At 38.2% G+C, this 20,586-nt stretch overlaps 1 protein-coding gene across 3 annotated transcripts in view; it reads right to left on the bottom strand.

Annotated features, from left to right (window-relative positions):
* The window catches only part of USH2A (usherin), a 742,577-nt gene that overhangs the window by 385,646 nt on the left and 336,345 nt on the right, over positions 1-20,586 (bottom strand). For all 3 annotated transcript variants that reach the window (XM_045455771.1, XM_045455772.1, XM_045455773.1), the window contains exons 31-32: positions 15,843-15,956; positions 13,714-13,875 (exon numbers count right to left, since the gene is read on the bottom strand). In XM_045455771.1, coding sequence (XP_045311727.1) covers positions 13,714-13,875; positions 15,843-15,956 — 276 coding nt within the window. The remainder of the gene's footprint in view (positions 1-13,713; positions 13,876-15,842; positions 15,957-20,586) is intronic.

Genomic DNA, 20,586 nt, shown 5'->3' with positions numbered 1-20,586 from the left:
AGGAGATCCTTTGCATTAAGAATCTTTATTATGATGTCACAACAATTTTATCATTTCTACAATGAATAGCACGTTTGTTGATCATTTACTATGTTATGAAAGAGTTGTGAGCACCAGACTAACCATTTTTACATGCATTATCACATTTAATTCTCCCACTAAGCTTCCGAAGTAGGTACTGCTATTTCTGTTTTACCAGGAAACCATAGCTTAGCACCTGAGTGATTCTGCCTTCAACCCTGCACAAGTTCCTCCCTTTTGAGTGTGGGTGGAACATGTGAATAGAATGAGATATTCCCATGATTACCTTACCTTATATGGGAAAAAAGAGCTGACTGTGGTGTGCCCAGTCTAACTATGAGCCCTTTAAAAGCAGAGTTTTCATCAGTTGGTAGTGGAAGAAGTCAGAGAGATTCAACGCATGAAGGGGACTTTGATGAGAGAGACATTCTGCTACTGAGATGGAGGGAGCAATGTGAGAGGCTCTAAAAGTCGAGCAGTCTCTGGCTGACAGCCAGCTGGGAGACAGAAATGTCAGCACCAGCAGCGCAAGGAATCAAATTCTCCCGACAACCTGAATGAGCTCTGAGGTGAATTCTTTCCCAGAGTCTCAGAGGAGAACTTGAACGGCCCAATTTCTTGATTTTGGCCTAGGGTGACCCCAGTTAGTGACCCAGCCAAACCTATGCAAACTTCTGACTTACAGGACTGTGAGCTGGTGAGCGGGTGTTGTCTTAGGTTCCCTACTGAAGCTCTCTGGCAGCATGAGCAGCTATGAGACTGAGTCATGGCCACTGGAATTGGGCAGAAGTACCACAGGTCATTCCCAGGCCTGGCCCATAAAAATCTCCAACTTATTATCCTTCATTCTCTTCCCTTACCTACCACAGCAATGGAGAGAACTCCAGAGCAACCTTTGGAGTCATGCAAGAGATAGCAGACCCTGCGACTGCATGGGACCCTGAATGACTGTGTAGAGAAAGGAAGCTTTGCTGATTGAACTCTTAACCTGCATAGGGCTGTTAGCTGAGCAACAAATAAATTTCCATGGGGCTTCTGCTAACAGAAACGTGTGTGTGTGTGTGTGTGTGTGTGTGTGTGCACGTCTGAGTGTGTTTATATCATCCAGATTGTCCTAACTGCCCTAATATACAGAAGTCTTTCTACAAACTGAGATTTCAGAGAGAAGAATGATCTAATCATATAAGTAGGGATGAAAATTCCATCAAAAAAAAATAGCAAGTTCAAAGGTCTAGACAAAGGATACTTGTATTTTGACCACAAAACAAAACAACAAACAACAACAACAAACCAAAACCCAAGCAGAAACAGAAAGGAAACCAGCACAGCACTGTAGAAATAAATGAGAGTAGGAAAATGACATATGGCTAAGAAAGTAGGTATGTTGTAGGCCAACATAAGGAGTTTGAATTTTATTTTAAGATTGGATATGAGGAATGAAAAGGAAAAAGTAAAAGATTAATCCAGGTTTTTATTTCTGGCAAAGGGGTGAATAGTATTACTGTTCTGAGATGAGAAAGTCGGGAAAAAGAACATATTTTATGGGAGGTAGCAGATATAATGAATTCAGTTTTGGGGACTTGGAGCAAAATGCATGAAGCAGGAGTGTCCAATATGCAGTTAGAAAATGTTCATAGCTTAGGGAAAAATGTCTGAACTGAAGATAAGGATTGAATCATCACAGGGACATTGTGTGGAGTAGTTCCAAAGAGAACCTTGACATAAACCAACGTTTGTGGGTGGAGGGAAGAAGAGAAGACAAATGAGAGCTTGAGTAGCTACAGGAAAATTGAGACAGTGGAGTGTCCCAGACACTAATAGAAGAACCTCTGTGATGAAGAAATATGATCAACTATCTGTCAAGGTGTCATGAACTATAGTACTTTCACATGGTCTCTGAACTGGGGACCATAAGAACTTTGACAACCTTGGTGAGAATAGTTTCAATTGAATGGTCAAGTATTTATGAAGCCTATGAAGAGGTAGTCGGTAGAATTTTGTCCCCCAAGATTATGTTCAAATCCTAATCCCATTATCTGTGAATGTGACTTTATTTGGAAATAGGGTTTTTATAGATATGCTCAAATTAATATGAGGTCATTCTGAATTAGGGTGGACTCTAAATCTAATGAGACTGGTATTCTTACAGGGTGGGAGAAATCAACCCAGGAAAAACAGCACATAATAACAGAGGCAGAGAGGACCTTTATAGCTGAAAGCCAAGGAATGCTCCAGACTTCCAGTAACCATGTAAAGCTGGACTAGGCCAGGAAGAATACCCCCATGGAGTTTTCAGAGAAGCATAGCCATGGTGACAGCTTGATTTAGGACTTCTAGTGGAGACTATGAGAGCATAAATTTCTGTTGTTTTAGGACCTAATTTGTGGTATTTTTAAAGGGAGGCTCCTGTAAATGCACAGAAGGTAAGGAGGCAAAGAAAGTAGGCTAGTAGAAGTAAGGACTATGACTGTGGAGGTAAGAAAGGAAAGGTTGGGGGCATGAGTGGGAAAAGGAACTTAGAACCAGAACATGTTTTCTCCATGTTTGTCTTTTTTCTTCTCCCACATGTAAAAGATATGCTGATGGGGAGAGTTAGTACAGGAAGGGAGATAAGGAAAAGTCAGGCTGGTTGATATGGAAGTACTCACCAAGGAAGGAGAAGATGATCCAGAGGGGGATTAACCCTCTGCAGGAGAATGGGGAAGAAGGGGAATATTGATTCTTTGTTTCCTAGGGGAATAAGGGAAATATTGATTCTGATGTAGGAAAGCTAATAGGTTCTGTGACAGCAAGCAGAGGGATCCCATTTAAGAGCTTCAGTTTGAGGTAGAAAGGAGAGTCATCTGCTAGATTCAGGGAGGCCAGGGTTTAAAGAACTGTGGCCAATGACTAAAGAACAAGTAATCGAGAATGTGGGACAAAGCACACTGGGGAAACAGAGATCAAGAGCTAGCATTTAGAAGCCTACTGGAGATTGGAAAACATTGGATATTAGAATAGCACCAATCTGGATGCTTATCAAATTTTCTTCAGCAGAGCTCAGGATCCCCAGGTTTAGGTGTAAGGAACACAATGAGATTGATCGAGATTTGGTGGGTTTCCACTTGAATATGTTGCAATAATAACAGGGTGAGAAAGTTAAAAAAAATGAAAAGAAAATATTTCCAGTTATTACAGAGCTACCTTAGAATGCAAGGAAAGACAGAATCTAACAGATGGGGAGAGTAGGAGAGATTCAGAAACTGAAAGTTTCAAAGAAGAACACAAATATTTTTAGTATGAGTAAATAAGTGAAAAAAATGGAAAATGGGTGTTGTTGGATAGTGGCATATTTGAATATTTTTTTAAATTTTTAATGTTTATTTATTTTTGAGAGAGACAGAGACAGCAAGTGAGGGAGGAGCGGAGAGAGGGGGAGACACAGAATTCAAAGTAGGCCCCAGGCTCTGAGCTGTCAGCACAGAGCCTGATGTGGGCTCAAACTCACGAACCTGAGCTGAAGTCGGACACTCACCCAACTGAGCCACCCAGGTGTCCCGGATAGTGGCATATTTGAACCTAATATATTAGACATGGAACATTTCTAAGTGATGGCAAGGTCCAGGATACTGAAATGAGGGCAAGTAACCTAATAGTACAATTGCGTTTCCTATAGATGAGAAGATAAGATATATGACAGGCAGAGCTGTCTAATGGATTGTTCCTATGACAGATGAAACAACACAGGATACTGTCAGACCTGGGGTAAAGGAAGAAGAATGGGGTAAATATAGGTGCTCAAGCCTTTATCAAATCGGGGAAAAGAAGTAGGATGTTAGCAAAAATGAGTAAAACAGGGAAAAGAACTTCTTTTAGTCAAAGAGCAAGAGTCTTATAGGACTAAGTAAGTACTAAAAAAAGAGTGAAAAAGTAATCATCTGCAATGATGTATGCTAGAAGAGAATCACAGAATCCTGACCCTATCCTCTTGATTTCTTTTTTTTAATTTTTTTTAATGTTTATTTTTGAGAGAACAGAAGGTGAGAGAGAGAGATCGACAGGGAAGGGGCAGGGAGAGAAGGGGACATAGGATCCAAAGCAGGCTCTGTACTGACAGCAGAGAACCTGATGCAGGGCTCGAACTCAGAAACCATGAGATCATGACCAGAGCCAAAGTCAGAGGCTTAACTGACTGAGTCACCAAGGCACCCCATAATTTCTGAATTACACAGACATCAAAAGATGATTTATATTCACTTCAAATGACTGAAGAAGAAACTGCTATCCTCAGGAGAGGCTCAGTTTTCATTTATTTCAAGAAGATATAAGAAATATAACCTTCTCTAAACACCTCCAACTGAAATATAAGTTCCATGAGGGCAGACCTTTTGCACCTTGTGTTTTCCACTGGATCATCAATGCTTAGAAAAGTATTGAGTGTCTATATCATAGATACCCAATAATATCCATTGAATGAATGAGCCATTCCAGACAGATGTGATTGTCTCTTTTCTAAATAATTTTTATTATTGTCATGGGATATATCAATTTTTAAACTGATTTTGCTTAGATGCTTTATCTTCTCCGATATTTTTTAGGTATTTGAAGGAAATCTTAGAATGTTATTAATCAGTGAATCAAATACATAGTTATAGGTCGAATTGTGCCCCCCCCATTCATATGTTGAAATTTTAGCCCCCAGTGCCTCAGAATGTGACCTTATTCAGAAATAGGGCCACTGTAGCTAGTTATAATGAGTTAAAATGATTGGGGTGCCTGGGTGGCTCAGTCAGTTAAGCATCTGACTCTTAGTTTTGGCTCAGGTCATGATCTCTCACCTTTGTAGTTTTGAGACCCACATTGGACTCTATGTTGAGATTCTCTCTCTCTGCCCCTCCTCCACTCTTGCTGTCTCTGTCTCTCTCAACATAAAAAAATAAACTTAAAAAAATAAATCAATAAAAATGATGTCATTAGGGTGGGCCCTAAAACAATAAGACTTGTGTCTCTATAAAAAGGGGACATTTGGCACAGGCAGCACACAAGGAGAACACTGTGTGAAGATGAAGGCAGAGATCAGGACGAAGCATCTACAAGTCAACGAGCTCCAATGATTGGCAGCAAACCACCAGAAACCAGGAAAGAGGCACAGAACAGATTGTCCCCATGGCCTCAAAAGGAACTGACACGGGCAACATATTGATCTGGGACTTCTAGCCTCTAGAACAGTGAGATAGTGAGACACGGAACAACACGGAGTGTTGTTGAATCCACTCCGTGACACTTTGTTATGGCAGCCCTAGCAAACTTATATAACTGGTTTAACCAAAAAGAAAAAAGAAAAAAAAAAGTTACATCTTGGATAATTAAATGAAAATTTTTAAGAAGCTTCAGGAACAGCCTACCTCATTAAAACTGTTTACCACATTTAGCATATTAATTACTTCTGAATTATGCATCGGTGTTTGTTGTCATTTACTTTAAAATATTAGTTTACTGATTCTCCGTGTTTCTTCAATTTAATCCAGTTCATTTCAACTCAATTCAATAAGAGTTTGTTAAATGCCAATTGGGTCCTTATTTCTATGTATCATAGAAGACTAGAGATTAGGAAAATAAATAATGACATGATGACTATACCTAATGAACCTACATTTTTGTTTTGGATCAAGATATATCCCCTTTAAATAAGTTTTTGTCACAAGATAGAATATATTTAAGTGACAAATTTGTAGGAAAGTTATATGAAAGGTTCTGTGAATCAAAGGAAAATTTGGGAATTGAGGTAGATCATCAAATACATTGTGTGACATTTTGATGGTGGTACATAGTGGGGAGGTACGACTGAACTCTACAACCCTGGATGTTATTTCCCTCAATCCTTCTGAAATCCCTTCAAATATAAAGTGCTTTCCTATCATTTAAGAACATAATATTCATCAACTAGGTTAACAGATTACAGGTAATATTTGGGTACAGGTTTTAAATATAAATTTAAACATGTTTAATTTCTTCACATACTCATGCACTATAGAAGTATCTTAAAGTAAAAATGACATTTTGGTTGTACTGTTGACAATTAACCACAACTGATATTTCAACATTCTGGACAAGTTATTTGAATTCACTTGACCTTTTGTTACTAAGCGAAAATGGCTCTTTGAGAGTAAAGTATCTACCGTTCATTGACCCAAAGGTCTGGTATGTGGCCAAACCTTGAGCAACTTTCCTAGAGTCTTTGATCACGGAGTTAGTGATCTAGCTTTTTTTCTTAATTCAGGCTTTTTTCCTTGTATCCTCAAGGTTTCTTAGACTTTTTATAATTTAATACTATATGTCTGTGATATAAAAAAGGGACAAAATATGACTTTAGTTTGTAATAGAGAGAGAGGCACCATGACTCATAGATGAGATCATTGTCTTACCTGAAAACCCTCATATGCTCCGTCTTATACTAATACTCAGCTTTATGGATTAGAACACAAGCATGTTAATTGTATCCCCCCAAAAATATTACTTTCTGTAAAAGGACTGATTTATATGCACCGCATTTGTGGTATACAAAAATTCAAAATTAAAGAAAATATCAAGGTTAAAGTGAAGCTTTATTTTGCTAACAAAGGATCTTTTGTAAACCATCAGTGTGAATGAATATAATTTAGCTCAAATTTGTAGAGAATTGATAAGGTTCCTTATAACGCTTGGTTAGAAGTACCTAACCTTTAAACGCTTTTTATTGTGCCATAAGCAATACAGCTTCTACCTCAATAAATTTTTCATCGTCAGACTTAAGTGTTTGGAAGATTCAAGATGAACATTTCTATTTTGCTGTTTATACATGGTTCTTTTTGACCTTGGCAAATGAGACCAAAAAAAAAAAAATAGCTTTTGCACTTTTAGTTGGTTAAAAATATAAATACTGCCTGTGCAACTTTACCAGTTATACATCCGCTTTTCCTCTTTCCTTTCCTTCTCTCTGTCTCTCTCTCCCTGTCTCCCGCCCCCCCCTTCCACCCCCCATCACACACACACACTTCTTACACTGCTATTATCCTTGCTTCTTCACTGCCTTAGCATTAGTGATAAAGCCCAGGTCCTGATGAAGCAAGTGGGGAGATGCCTTCTCTGGTACAGGAAATCAGCCACATTTACTCAATCATAAGACTACTATAGATGTATTAGATGATACACTTGACGACATACATGTTTTATGGTTTGATGTCAGATATATCTATGTCTATACTATAGAGTCCCTACTGACCTTTACTCCTTTGGAGTTCTAGTAGTTATAACCAGCAGTGGCCTGGATGAGTTAACCAACAACAATTTATATAGTAAAAAAAAGAATTGTCCGGGGAATCACTATTCTTTCTTTACCAGTTAGCACAGCTCACATAAACCTCCTGTAGTTTAGTTCTCCCAGTTACCACCATCTTGGTATCCTTGTTTCTGAAAACTTTGTAAGCTTCTCTGAAACATCTCACAAACTTCTTAAAGATTGCCAGTTTCTGGTAGGGTGCTCATTTAAAATGAGAATGATCTGGTTGGCTACAGTTTGGATAGTCATCATCAATCAGGATGCTATCTAGCCTGAACTTTGAAACAATCCTGGTATGTTGAACAGTCTCACAAAAGGTTTCTTTTTTTTTTTTTTTTTTTTTACCTCTTTATGAACATACTGTATACACACATCTTAAGTGGCTCACAATAGCTCTGTGGGTGATATCAGTGTAGGCTCTTCAATCCTTCAATAATGTTTTTAATCATAAGCTTTAAAGCACAATTGTTTTTACCTCGAAATTCTTAAAAATCTGTTATGGGACAGAAATAAGAGATTAATGGAGATCTTGCAAAAAAAGATAAATGGCACCACCAGAACACCACAAAACTGGGGGAAAAATTAATTGAACCTATACTTTTGATAAATATTTATTTTTTGCAGAAGAAAAATGCATACTAGTTTAAGCTGTCATTATACTAACCTACATCCTATTTTTCATATTATTAGTAATACATAATGTGGTAGTTTATATTCAAAAATAAAACTAGAATGTATATACCTCATGTATTTATCCAGAAATACACCAAGGTTACTATGGTTACGAAAAATCCATTACCTTTGAATACAGAATGAAAAAGTTTGACTTAAAGTGTGTGCTATTTATTATAGCAAACATCAACAGCCTTCGGGAGGTTCTCTAACTGGATTCATTTTTCAGTGTCACAACTGACCCACCATACTACTAGCTTATGGCCTATGCAAGGCAAAAAATTTGAACTGTATGCATTTTTAAATATATTTTGTACTAACTCAAGGTGCAGCAATGGCTTTGACTTTTAATGCTTCATATTTAAGAGAAAGAAGAAAAAAAATTCAAACCACCTAGATGCTAAGTGGCTTCTGAATTGAAATGCATTTACTTTTACCTGTACCCGCCATGGTGGCAAGATCCATTTGCTACACATAACAGAAGAATGTTGGTTCTATGCGGGGACTTAAAAAGAAGCTATGAATAAATGGAGTAAGAGTGAGGAAAAAAGAAAAGGTTGACACTTTGAATATTTAAGAGGGACATTAGGTCAAGGTATTAAGGAAGTTTTTGATAAAGTAAAAGACAAGGAATTTTAAATAGTGCAGATGATTACAACCAGGGGAAAGGGGGTATAAAACACAGATCTTGAGGAAGTTTCAAAATTATTCCTCACGTGTTAAGTTTTTTACTCATGAAGACTGTGATCAGCTGAATCAAAGTAAAATATACATCTCTAATAAACATGCAAAAAGTATGCACTATAACTAGTTGTTCAACACACAAACAAGAATAATATTTTTCACCTGCAAAATTATCAAAGATTTAAGAACATAACATGCACTTCTGACGAACTTTTCTGGGAAAAAGTATGAAAATGTGTATCAAATGTTTTGTAAAGGTTTACTACCTTGGACAGGTGTTCCCCTTTTGGGAATCTAAGAAACAGGGATTGTATACAATAATATTTGTCACAACATATTTAAAAGAGAGATAAATTAGAAACTTGAGCACTTTCAAGTGGTTAAATGCATTAATGTGCATTTAGATGGGATAGGATGTTAGCATTAAAATATTTCAAAATATTTTCAGAAAAACTCTTCATAAAGTGGGATTTAGTCATAATAAGGAAATATGCAAGGATTCAAAATTATACATTATAGATCAATTTTGTTAAAATGAGTAAAATACTAGAAGGAATGACATCGTATATTGAGTTTCTATCTGTAGAGTGGGATGATCAGGTGTTAGACATCTGTATGTTTTAAATTACCTTCAATAAGCATATAGCGCATTATCATTTAAAAAATATCATCAATTATTTCTCTTGTCCATTAGACTGCACCTTCAATTTCTCTTCTTACAAATCAACATTTCAGCACTAAGGAGATCCATTCTAAACTCTCACTATCTGGAGAGGGCTGATAGAAGAAACTGCTGTAGCCATTTGGACAGACAGATTCCCTTTCTCATTCTGCCTTCTCTGTGATTCCTAGTAGACAGGTGGACGTTGAAGACATAAATGACCTGAAATTAGTGCACATTACAGACATAAAATCTTAGAATTGAAAGGGATCTTAAAGGCCATTTTATTCAATCCTCACACAATTTGAGAATCCGTACAAAAGTTGGCATTCAGCCCTACGCCAATAGAAGAAAAAGCACTCGCTTTAGGGTGTTGTTACAGACTGAATTGCCTCCCCCAAAATTCATATTTTGAGGCCCTAACTCCCAATGTGACTATATTTGGAGATGGGACTTTTAAAGAGGTGATGAAGGTTAAATGAGATCATAAGGATGGAACCCTAATCCAACTGGACTGGTGACCGTATCAGAAGAGGAAGAGACAAGGGGGGCTGTGCACACAGAAGAAAGACCTTGTGAGGACATGGTGAGAAGGCAGCTGTCTGCAAGCCAAGGAGAGAGGCCTCAAGAGAACCCAAACCTGCCAACACCTTGATCTTGGACTTCTAGTCTCCAGAACTGTGAGAAATAAATTTCTGTTGTTTAAGCCACCCAGTCTGTGGTATTTTGTTGTGGCAGCCCAAAAAAGAATAATACGGGTGCTCTGGGGTTTGTAATCAGGCTTTGGTCTCCCTGTCAGTGTTGTTGTGAGGGAAAATAAAATAATGTGCAATCATTTGTAATATGTATTTATGTAAATATATCATGTTTACATATTATGTAGCTTTCACATATTGTGTAAATATTTACATGTTTACACAATATGTTTATGTTAATATGTTGATAATTTGTATGTTTATATAAAATATTTACATATTATGTGAATGGATAATAATATATAATAGTGATTCATGTAAAGATAAGATAATATATAACAATTTGATAGTAGAATGTATAAAGATTAAAAGCATGGACTTTGGGGCCAGACAGATCCAGGTTTGAAGTGGTTCCTCCAATATGGACCAGAATTTCTTAACCTCTCCAGGCTTCAGTTTTACTGGCTATAACGTCAGAACAATCGTGCAACACTTTGAACCCCATCATAATGCTCTTGGCTTCGTTCCTCTCCTTCGTGTTGCAGTCCCAATGTGTCTCCTATCTTTAGCCACTTGGGGATGAGAACAACAGGAAATACAGTTGCTTGTGAGAAGCCAAGAAGGCTATAGAAAACAAAAATACTACCTGAGATTTAATCTTTAAAAACCTACACAACCAGTGAAAATCATCGAGGAATCTATTACCTGGGTAGCTAGAGAAGATGGTTGTGGGCACTTTAAAGATATTACCATTTCATTACATAAATATTACATTTGGGGCATCTATTCTGCTATCCACTTGGGTAATACTTGCCAAAATTTTTCATTGCAGATACCATAGTCACAGGGTTCTGTCAATGACTCAATCAAGCAAAGCACAGAATTAGTATCAAGTTGTAGGTAGTATTAGACATCAATGTGAATTCTGGCTTCCTGTCTTCCCATTCTGCTCTTTTTCTGGCTGCGCATAGAGTCAACTCATAGGGCATTCTGCACGTTTGGGGAAAATTTAAGGCTTATGTTTTGAGACCTGCTATCAGCCACACAACTTTCCTGTGAACTGGATTAGCACTCATGTCTACACATGGAAGGGATCTTAGTCTCTTTTTCTCTGGTTTCTACCCTTTTTCTTTTAATTTTCTCTGTCATTTTTTTCTTTCCCACCCTACTCATACCCTCCCACCAATTCCCCTTTGCTATATTCTTTTTTTAATGTTTATCATTTATTTTGAGAGAGAGGGAGAGAGAGAGGGAGGGAGGGAGGGGGGAAGGGTAGAGAGTGAGGGGGAGAGAATCCCACGCAGGCTCTGAGCTCTCAGCACAGAACCCAATGCAGGACTCAGTCTCATGGAACCAAGAGATCATGACCTGAGCCAAAATCAAGAGTCAGACACTTAACTAATTGAACCACTCAGGTGTCGCAACTGTCTTCTTTTGTTCCCAGCAGTCACCTGACTTCATTCACTCGTTTACTCAACACTATTTATACCTACTCTGTGATAAATCCTGGAGATGCAGTAATGAACAAGACACTTAAGCATACATGTTTTTATGATGCTTATGGCTTAGCAAGGCGAACTGATAAGTAAATAAACAACCTTATTCAAAGACAATACAAACAAAAAAAGAGGGGCACATAGGTATTCAGTGAGCATAGCTGGGGCATATTAAAATTCCTACTTGAGATATCAGAGAAGGTTTCTTAGAGGAAATGTCTGTGTTGGGCCTAAAAGATGTGTTTTCTTATGTATGATGACATATTTTGGTCCTACAGAAGTGGTTTATATTAATTATTAATGTGTAAGGTTTATTCTATAATATGCTTTCATTTCTTTTGAAGTAATTTCTGTGGCCCATCATATTTAATTAAAATAATGCCTTCAGGCATTACTAGGGCAATAGTAATCTATTTCTAAAGTTTAAAGCATGAACTCTGCATTCTTCAGGAAATAATATTATTCTCTAAGCACTAAGAATATGTTAGGTGTTTTATTTATAGTGTAGTTCTATTTAAAATCTTGAAAATTGTAGTTGTTCCCATTTTATAGATTCAGAAACTAAGTCTCAAAAGTGAAGTAACTTGTTTTAAGACCACATTTTTTCTCATTGCCAAGTAATATTCCATCCCTTTCTATTTTTTGGAATAGCTTGAGAAGGATAGGTATTATCTCTGCTTTAAACGTCTGGTAGAATTCCCCAGGGAAGCCATCTGGTCCTGGACTCTTATTTGTCAGGAGATTTTTGATAACTGATTCAATTTCTTCGCTGGTTATGGGTCTGTTCAAGTTTTCTATTTCTTCCTGTTTGAGTTTTGGAAGTGTGTGGGTGCGTGGATGGAACTGGAGAGTGTTATGCTAAGTGAAATAAGTCATACAGAGAAAGACAGATACCATATGTTTTCACTCTTATGTGGATCCTGAGAAACTTAACAGAAGACCATGGGGGAGGGGAAGGAAAAAAAAAAGAGAGGGAGGGAGAGAGCTAAACCATAAGAGACTCTTAAAAACTGAGAACAAACTGAGGGTTGATGGGAGATGGGAGGGAAAGGGGGGGTGGGTGATGGGTATTGAGGAGGGCACCTGTTGGGATGAGCACTGGGTGTTGTATGGAAACCAATTTCACAATAAATTTCATATAAAAAAAAAAAGACCACATTCTTTTCATCAGAGCCAGAATGCTTGGATCAGTATCATAATACTACTCAGTCTGTGTGACTTTAAAGAAGTTACTTAATCTTTCTATGCCTCAATTTCTTCATTTGTAACATGGTGGTAATAATATCTTCCTCATGTAACATGTTTTACAGAATTCTATCCCACCTTGAGGAATAAAATATTAAAGTGAAAGCTTTTGTCTCCTGAAGTTTCTCAGTCTAGAGAAGACACAAAAATGTGAACCCTGATGAAGCAACTAGGTAAATGTCATAGCCCTGTCCACAAATGCCTCATACTTGCACCTGTATGTGTCCCCATGAAGACACACAAGCACCAACAGATGAGGGACAATGTGTGGCTGATTCCCAATTACAACCTTAGTACCTGGCATTAATGTGAAGGAGTTAATACATAAATAATTAATCTCACCTCTGACTCTAACTTGTTGTGACCTTTCATGAAGAATTTAATATCTCTCGGCCTCAGTTTTTTCATCAATAATGTTTGATTCATGATGTCTTACTTGATAGTCACATATAGTATATAAAATACCATACAATATATAACCACTATAATTACTACACAAATATAAGCACAGTTCAGATACCAGGCAACAAGACATAATATAGGCTTCTTGTGTTTTACAAGGTTTTCAGAAATTTATTTCATTTTACTCGAGTGTCATCACACCATAGTATGATCTGGGCATATATACCATGTTTCTTCTCAAATGGCCCAAAATTCGGATGATACTGAGTCACACGTCTGAGTCTCAGTGTTATCTCACATTCATGAGGATTTTAGAGTAGCTAACCCATGTGACACTGGAATTTGTCTGAAATGACATTGACTCAACTGGGCATTGTAAGTGTGATTAGGGACCACACAAGAGAACCAAATAACAGGAGACAAAATAAGTACCCCAGTTTTAAAGACCACACTTTCAGACAATTACAGACTATAGTTATCTGAAATACACGTAGAGTAATATGGACTACAACTATTTACTGATACCTATAGAAGTCTTACCTGTGACTGTATAGTTCTCTTCACTGCCTGAATAGATTATCATCCCATCCATATATAAGGAGTACTGAGTTATAATACCATTTGCTTTTTTGGGTGGATTCCAGGAGAGTAACAAAGAATTGGGAAGAGATTTGGCTACTGGTGGCTGAACTTCCTGTGGGGCTATGAAAAAGAAAAAAAAAAAAAGATTTATAGAGTCTAATTTTAGTTTACTTTTCTAATTCAAACTTTTCAGACCTAAACCAATAAATCATGAAATAAACCTGAAATCCCACACATGGAAATATTCTTGATTCGTGGGCAGCTTGTCAGTAATTGCTTTAGGAACAGTACTAAATAACTGTCCTGAATTTATGAGAATTTGCATCAGTGATGGATGGGGAGTATAACACTAGTTCACTTGACTGATGCCTGTGTTACTTCATCAAGAGTATTATTAACCCATAATCTCTCCTTGGGGCTGTGCCTATTAAAGCAAATTAAACAGATAGAGTCCCTACCCTTGAGGAGCTTTTGATCTAAGTGGGTAATGCTGGTGAGGGCAGTTCATAATAGACATAAAAATACACCTATCTGTACCTATAGAAATAACCATAAGTACAGAATCCAGTAATTACATATGAAAACAACATTGCATTTTTTAAAAATAAGGTTCTGTTAATTTTCTGTAAGGGTCAATAAATTGGAATCATAGGAACTAAAAGTTTTAAAATATTGACCCTAAATACATCTATTGTTTGGTACATTGGCAGTAACTTGAAGAAAAAGCTAGAAGAGGAAATTCCTTAAGTAACGAAGAGGGAATGGTGAACGGCACCAGTAGGAATCCCTCTAGGGTATAGCTGTGAAGTAGGTTGAAAGGGTACCAGGCAAAACCTGGACAGAGGAGGTGGTATGTATAGAGAAAATAAGGACAACAACAGGGCTCTTGTCCCATATTGACGCTGGTGGAAGGATTTGTAAGGGGAGAGGATCATCCAGTGCCCCAACAGAAGCAATGACACATGAAGAGAAACAGTGCTTTCCTCTGTAGGTTAGACTGAGGGGACCCTTAGAAAACAGTGATGATAGGTCACTGATGGTGTAGTCCAGGTAAGGAAGCTCTGGTTGGGTGAAGCGCAAAGCACAAAGAATAAGAGGCCACACAAAGGTTTTCACAGGCTCGTCTCTCCTCTCCTGGTTTCATCATTTGGGGCCATTGTCTTTCTGTTACATATCGTCTGTGTGAGGGGTACTTGCTAAAGGACTTGAAAGAAGGAAGGGGACAAGAGGGAGTCAGGAAGGGGGACAGATGGATACTGAGGGAGAGAGGTTGGCTGACTCTTCCCCCGAGGATCAAGCTTTTCAATCTCTTCAGCAACTTGACAGCTAGATGGTAGAAACAACTTGTAATTCCCCTCATCCAGGAGAGAGAAATATAAAGCAACAATGCTTCAAATGTTTGGAGAGCTGTTATCTCTTGAAGTGATGCGTTCTGATGCTTGAGCAAAGCTTTCACTTTGGAGTGCTAAAATATTTTCTCTTTCTCACTGCCTTCTTAACGTACGCTTTCTGAAACATTAATTTATGCCAACAGTTTGTAAGTCCCAAGTACAACAAAAGTGAGACTTCAGTCAGAAGGAACCGAGCAGTGATTAATAATGCCTCAACCGGCATTTGGAGGCTCCATCATACTGAAATAATTGTTGCCTGTGCTGGTGTTTAGCAGTTCAAAGAGACCATGGAAATCAACCGTTTGATTCTCAATTTCATACTGTGCCGTACAATCAATTCTTTTTAGTCAGACTGTCTCTAGATTTACTTCTGAGCCATAGTAAAATGAGGAAGCTTTCATTAATCTTTCAGATGCTTCATATTAATGACAAGGCTCTTGCATGAACAATGTAACAGCAATTAAAAAGCCCATTAATCTGCATTACAGCTATTAAAGATGCATGTCATTAAAGGGTATGGAGTTTGATTCATTTTCACACCCCCCCAAAAAATGGAGCAATTATGGCCTGGCAATGCACTTTGTCATCAAATTAGGTTGGGGTTTTCCAGCAAATGGCCTTGCAGCATTTAGCTCTTCTCCTATTTTATTATTCATAACTGAAATGTGGAAGTCAAGACCTTTGAAATTACTTTACCTTCTTGTGGAGTAGAGATGTTCAGTGCATGTGAGCTCTCAGTACAGCCAGCCAAAGTGCAAGCAGTTAGGGTTACTGCATAGTTTTTGAAGGGTAGCAGGCCTGTCAATATGCCTATAATAAAAAGGGGAAAAGGGAGGTTTGCATGTTTACTGTATGCAGCCATAAGAACACTGTGTGTGGTAGGGAGAGAGAAAGGGAGAGAGAGAGAGAGAGAGAGAGAGAGAAGGAGAGAGAGAGAGAGATATATATATGTAGAGACACAGATACAAACAAAAACATATGCCTCTTTAATGCATTTTCCTGCCTGTGTGCTGATTACAGAATGGAATGACGAGTGAAAAAAAAATTGTGACACCAATTTATTGTTAAAACAACTCAAAACAGCATTTTCCCAAATGTGCGCCTCAGAACATTAGTGCCCTGAGATGTTCCTCTTTAAAAATGGATTTCCATATATAGTTCGTAAAGCAGAGCACAGTGTATTTGATAGTTAAGATGCATATTATCCCATTCTAGGATTCTAGACCTCCTGCAGAATGAAACTCTTCAATTTTCTCTAACCCAGCATTTTTCAGCCTATTCAACTAGAGTCCTTTTTACACGGCATCTATTAACACACTTTAGGAAATGCTACTCCCAAGAGTGGCTTCATTACTTTAACGGTAGGATACACGGATACAAACTATTTGTTCATGTTGCAACTAACAAAGATGCAAATCAACATAGTCGAACAATTAGCAAATTAGATAATTATGCTTTTGTGCTTCTACTTGCAAAATTATTAGTTTATTTAATTAAGACACCTGTCTTAAACAGAAGTGGTACACATGGAAGTGTTGAATTATCCCGGCTCGGTGGTGAATAGATAAGATTTGTTCAGCAATTAAAAGTACCTATAGAAATGAAAGCACATTTTGTTTACTGATGTTCATAACCAAGACAGAAGTTCTTTATGTGCTTAATCCTGGGAATTAAAGAAGTATCAAAAATACAATTTGTGTATTTGCTCACCATTGTTTTTCATGGTGGACATTTTTCAGAGTCGTCTTTAATTCTAACTACATAGGTTTTCATCATTCTTATGTAAAGATGGTCCCAGCGTGGTATCCCTTTATTGTGTAACCATCAATAGCCTGCTACAGAATGTATATTGTTTAAATGTGCCAATAGTGGCAACAGCTTGCATCATTCAAACAAAATTTAATGTATACGTTTTCTTATTTCCTCTCCCTAGAAAATTTTTAAAAATCAAAAGAGCAAAGAGCAGAACGAAACAAAGCCCATAGCCATTGTCTGCTTCGGCACCTCACACTTTAGTGATGCCTTCCAGTCTTCATTCCAGCAGCTCCCCAGCCATCATCCTGGGCCACCGAGCCCCCTCTGCTGCCCTTGGTGCCATCATCTTAACTCATGGAGGAAGAAGACTGCAAGTCAGTGAACCAATACGCATACACGTGCGACTACCTCATGCCAAATTCAGCTCCCTCTATCTTGACTCCGCCTCATACGGTAACCTTCTGCTCTCTTCCCCTTCTGCTGCAATGACTGTGACTTCCTCTTGAATTTCCCAGACCATGACCTGTATTCCAAGTTCACTTTCTTTGAAGAAGTCATGTTTCCTTCCACTAAATGTCTTAAAGAAAGCATACATCACCATCTACACGTCCTCATCACATGGCGGTAGAGTGGTCAAGAAAACAGACACTTGGGCCAGATTGCCAGGGCCCAAATGCCCATTCTGCTATTGATTTCTTGTATGGGCTTGGGCAAGTTGTTCAGATCTCTGTGCCTTAGTTTTCTTACCTGTAAACAGGTAATAACTATACCTAACTTGAAGGAGAGGCCTCAGTTCTCATCTGTGAAATGGAGATAATAGAACTTACCTCAAAGTGTTACTAACAAGATTAAATGAGTTTAGGAATATATGTAAGGAGAGAGCTCTAGCAGTTTCCTGTGTGCACTGTGCAACCCTGTTTCCTCCTACTAAATACTGATTTTTATCTTCCAAGATGACTGGTGATCTCTAAATATCAGATCAAATCCTTATCTTCCTCACTCACTGGACTTTGACTCCGTCAGCTTCCTCTGTGCCATTGAATTTTCCTGAGTTGTTCTCCTCAGCCTCTGAGAGCTCCTTTCTTCCCTTGAACTGATCGGCTCATCTTCCTTTCGCAGCCCTATAAATGGCTTTTGGTTTACAAAGTCGGGCCTTCAGGCTTCTCTCTTCTCCTGAACACTTACCTTTGTTAGCTCATCAAGTCCTATCTCTCATTTATATCTGCACTTCTCCTCTCTCCCCCAGCTCTGCTTCTGCACCTCTATCTCCAGGTCATATATCCCACCTGGACGTCCCACTAGCATTTCATTCTCCTCATGCTCCGATCCAAACCTGACAGTCTACACTCTTCCCTAAGCTTCACTTTCCCATTTCTCAATGTTTCAGCATTATCCCAAAACTCCGGACTCAAAACTAAGGTAACCCTGCAAGATATGTTCTGGCCGTTTTATCTTTTCAAAAAAATTAGCATTTGTCACGTCTTCTTATTGCCAAGTTTGAGTCTGTTGTGTGAGTCTAAATAAGACAACTTGTGTGTCTGAATTGGTATAATGCCATTCTAACAAGAAATGAATCATCCCCCAGAAAATGAGACTTTTATTCCTACAGCAAATAAGAAAACCATGTTGGGATGTGAGACTAGCTTCCCTTGTTCATCACTTAAGCTATGTGACCTATGTGAAAAGCATTCCCTCTTATGGATGGTCATGATTTAGCTGGGGCAAAGGAATGCTGTGTCCAAAGAGATCCAGTGGTTGTATCAACCTAGTGCTCTGAAATCTTTAGTATGGGGATGCACGATACAACCAGTAATGTCATCACTGAGAAACATTATAAAAGCAATTCCATTATTTTACAATTTTGAAGACTGGCCTTACACAATGCCTTATCCTGAGACATTATTTCTTTCCAAATCATGGCTGAAGTACAGTGTTGGAATTATGACAGTTACATCAACTTAGCAAGAAAGGCATTAACATGGATTTTAAGAAGGATCATGTCAAACCAGATACTAAACAATATCACATTCACTAAATGGTCTTCAGTATTTTGTTTAACCTTTTTTGCCTTCACTAAAGGAGTTACTTGGAATGTATACGTGTCTTATGAAATTCCTTTGCTAAGTCCTGCCACCCCCATTCTTAAACCTTAAGGAGTTTAAAAAACAGGAAATACTCTACTCATAAAACTTGCTTTCTTCAGCTTTGTGCTCTGATAGAGAAGTTGGCCAAATTGTATTTCGTAGAAATATCCTAAGATTCTTAGAGAAAGATGCTGGAGAGAAACTAGATCATCTTTCAGGCCATTCATCAAAGTGCTCACATTTCCCATTTCAAGGCAGGTGAAACCATAACAAACACTGAGAAATGAGAGCTGCAAAATAGGAAAAAAGAAGAAAAAAAGGCAAAAGGTGATGTTTTGGTTCTTGCCAACTTCAAATCCCAGGTGGAAAGTTTTGGATGGTTTGTAAATTGTCACTTTCAAAAACTGTGCTGTACTTTCTGAGGCTAAGGTACCATTTCTTTCCTATATCCAATGAGGATCTTGCTCATAATGTTTTGTCTCAAAGTCTGTCAAAACATCAGAATATTTGTTTGTTTGTTTGTTTATTTATGAGAGAGAGAGAGAGAGAGAGAGAGAGAATGTGCACAAGCAGGGAAGGGGCAGAGAGAGGGAGAGACAGAGAAACCCAAGCAGGCTCCACATTGACAGCACAGAGTTTGACTCAAGGCTCAAACTCACAAACTGAGAACCAAACCCTGAGATCATGACCTGAACTGAAATCAGGAGTCAGATGCTTAACTGACAAAGCCACCAGGTGCCCCCGTAATAATTTTCACCTAAATACAGATCAGTATTATCTACTTCCATAAGAAGAGTAATGTAATGATTCAGCACTTTTTTTTTTATTTATTTATTTTATTTTTTTATTTTTTATAATATATGAAATTTATTGTCCAAATTGGTTTCCATAGAACACCCAGTGCTCATCCCAAAAGGTGCCCTCCTCAATACCCATCACCCACCCTCTCCTCCCTCCCACCCCCCATCAACCCTCAGTTTGTTCTCAGTTTTTAATAGTCTCTTATGCTTTGGCTCTCTCCCACTCTAACCTCTTTTTTTTTTTTTTTTCCTTTTTTCCTCCCCCTCCCCCATGGGTTCCTGTTACGTTTCTCAGGATCCACATAAGAGTGAAACCATATGGTATCTGTCTTTCTCTGTATGGCTTATTTCACTTAGCATCACACTCTCCAGTTCCATCCACGTTGCTACAAAAGGCCATATTTCATTTTTTCTCATTGCCACGTAGTATTCCATTGTGTATATAAACCACAATTTCTTTATCCATTCATCAGTTGATGGACATTTAGGCTCTTTCCATAATTTGGCTATTGTTGAGAGTGCTGCTATGAACATTGGGGTACAAGTGCCCCTATGCATCAGTACTCCTGTATCCCTTGGATAAATTCCCAGCAGTGCTATTGCTGGGTCATAGGGTAGGTCTATTTTTAATTTTCTGAGGAACCTCCACACTGTTTTCCAGAGCGGCTGCACCAATTTGCATTCCCACCAACAGTGCAAGAGGGTTCCCGTTTCTCCACATCCTCGCCAGCATCTATAGTCTCCTGATTTGTTCATTTTGGCCACTCTGACTGGCGTGAGGTGATACCTGAGTGTGGTTTT

This window comes from Leopardus geoffroyi, chromosome C3, assembly GCF_018350155.1.
Source record: "Leopardus geoffroyi isolate Oge1 chromosome C3, O.geoffroyi_Oge1_pat1.0, whole genome shotgun sequence".
NCBI classification, from domain to species: domain Eukaryota; kingdom Metazoa; phylum Chordata; class Mammalia; order Carnivora; family Felidae; genus Leopardus; species Leopardus geoffroyi.
This window is presented reverse-complemented; position numbering and strand designations above follow the sequence as displayed.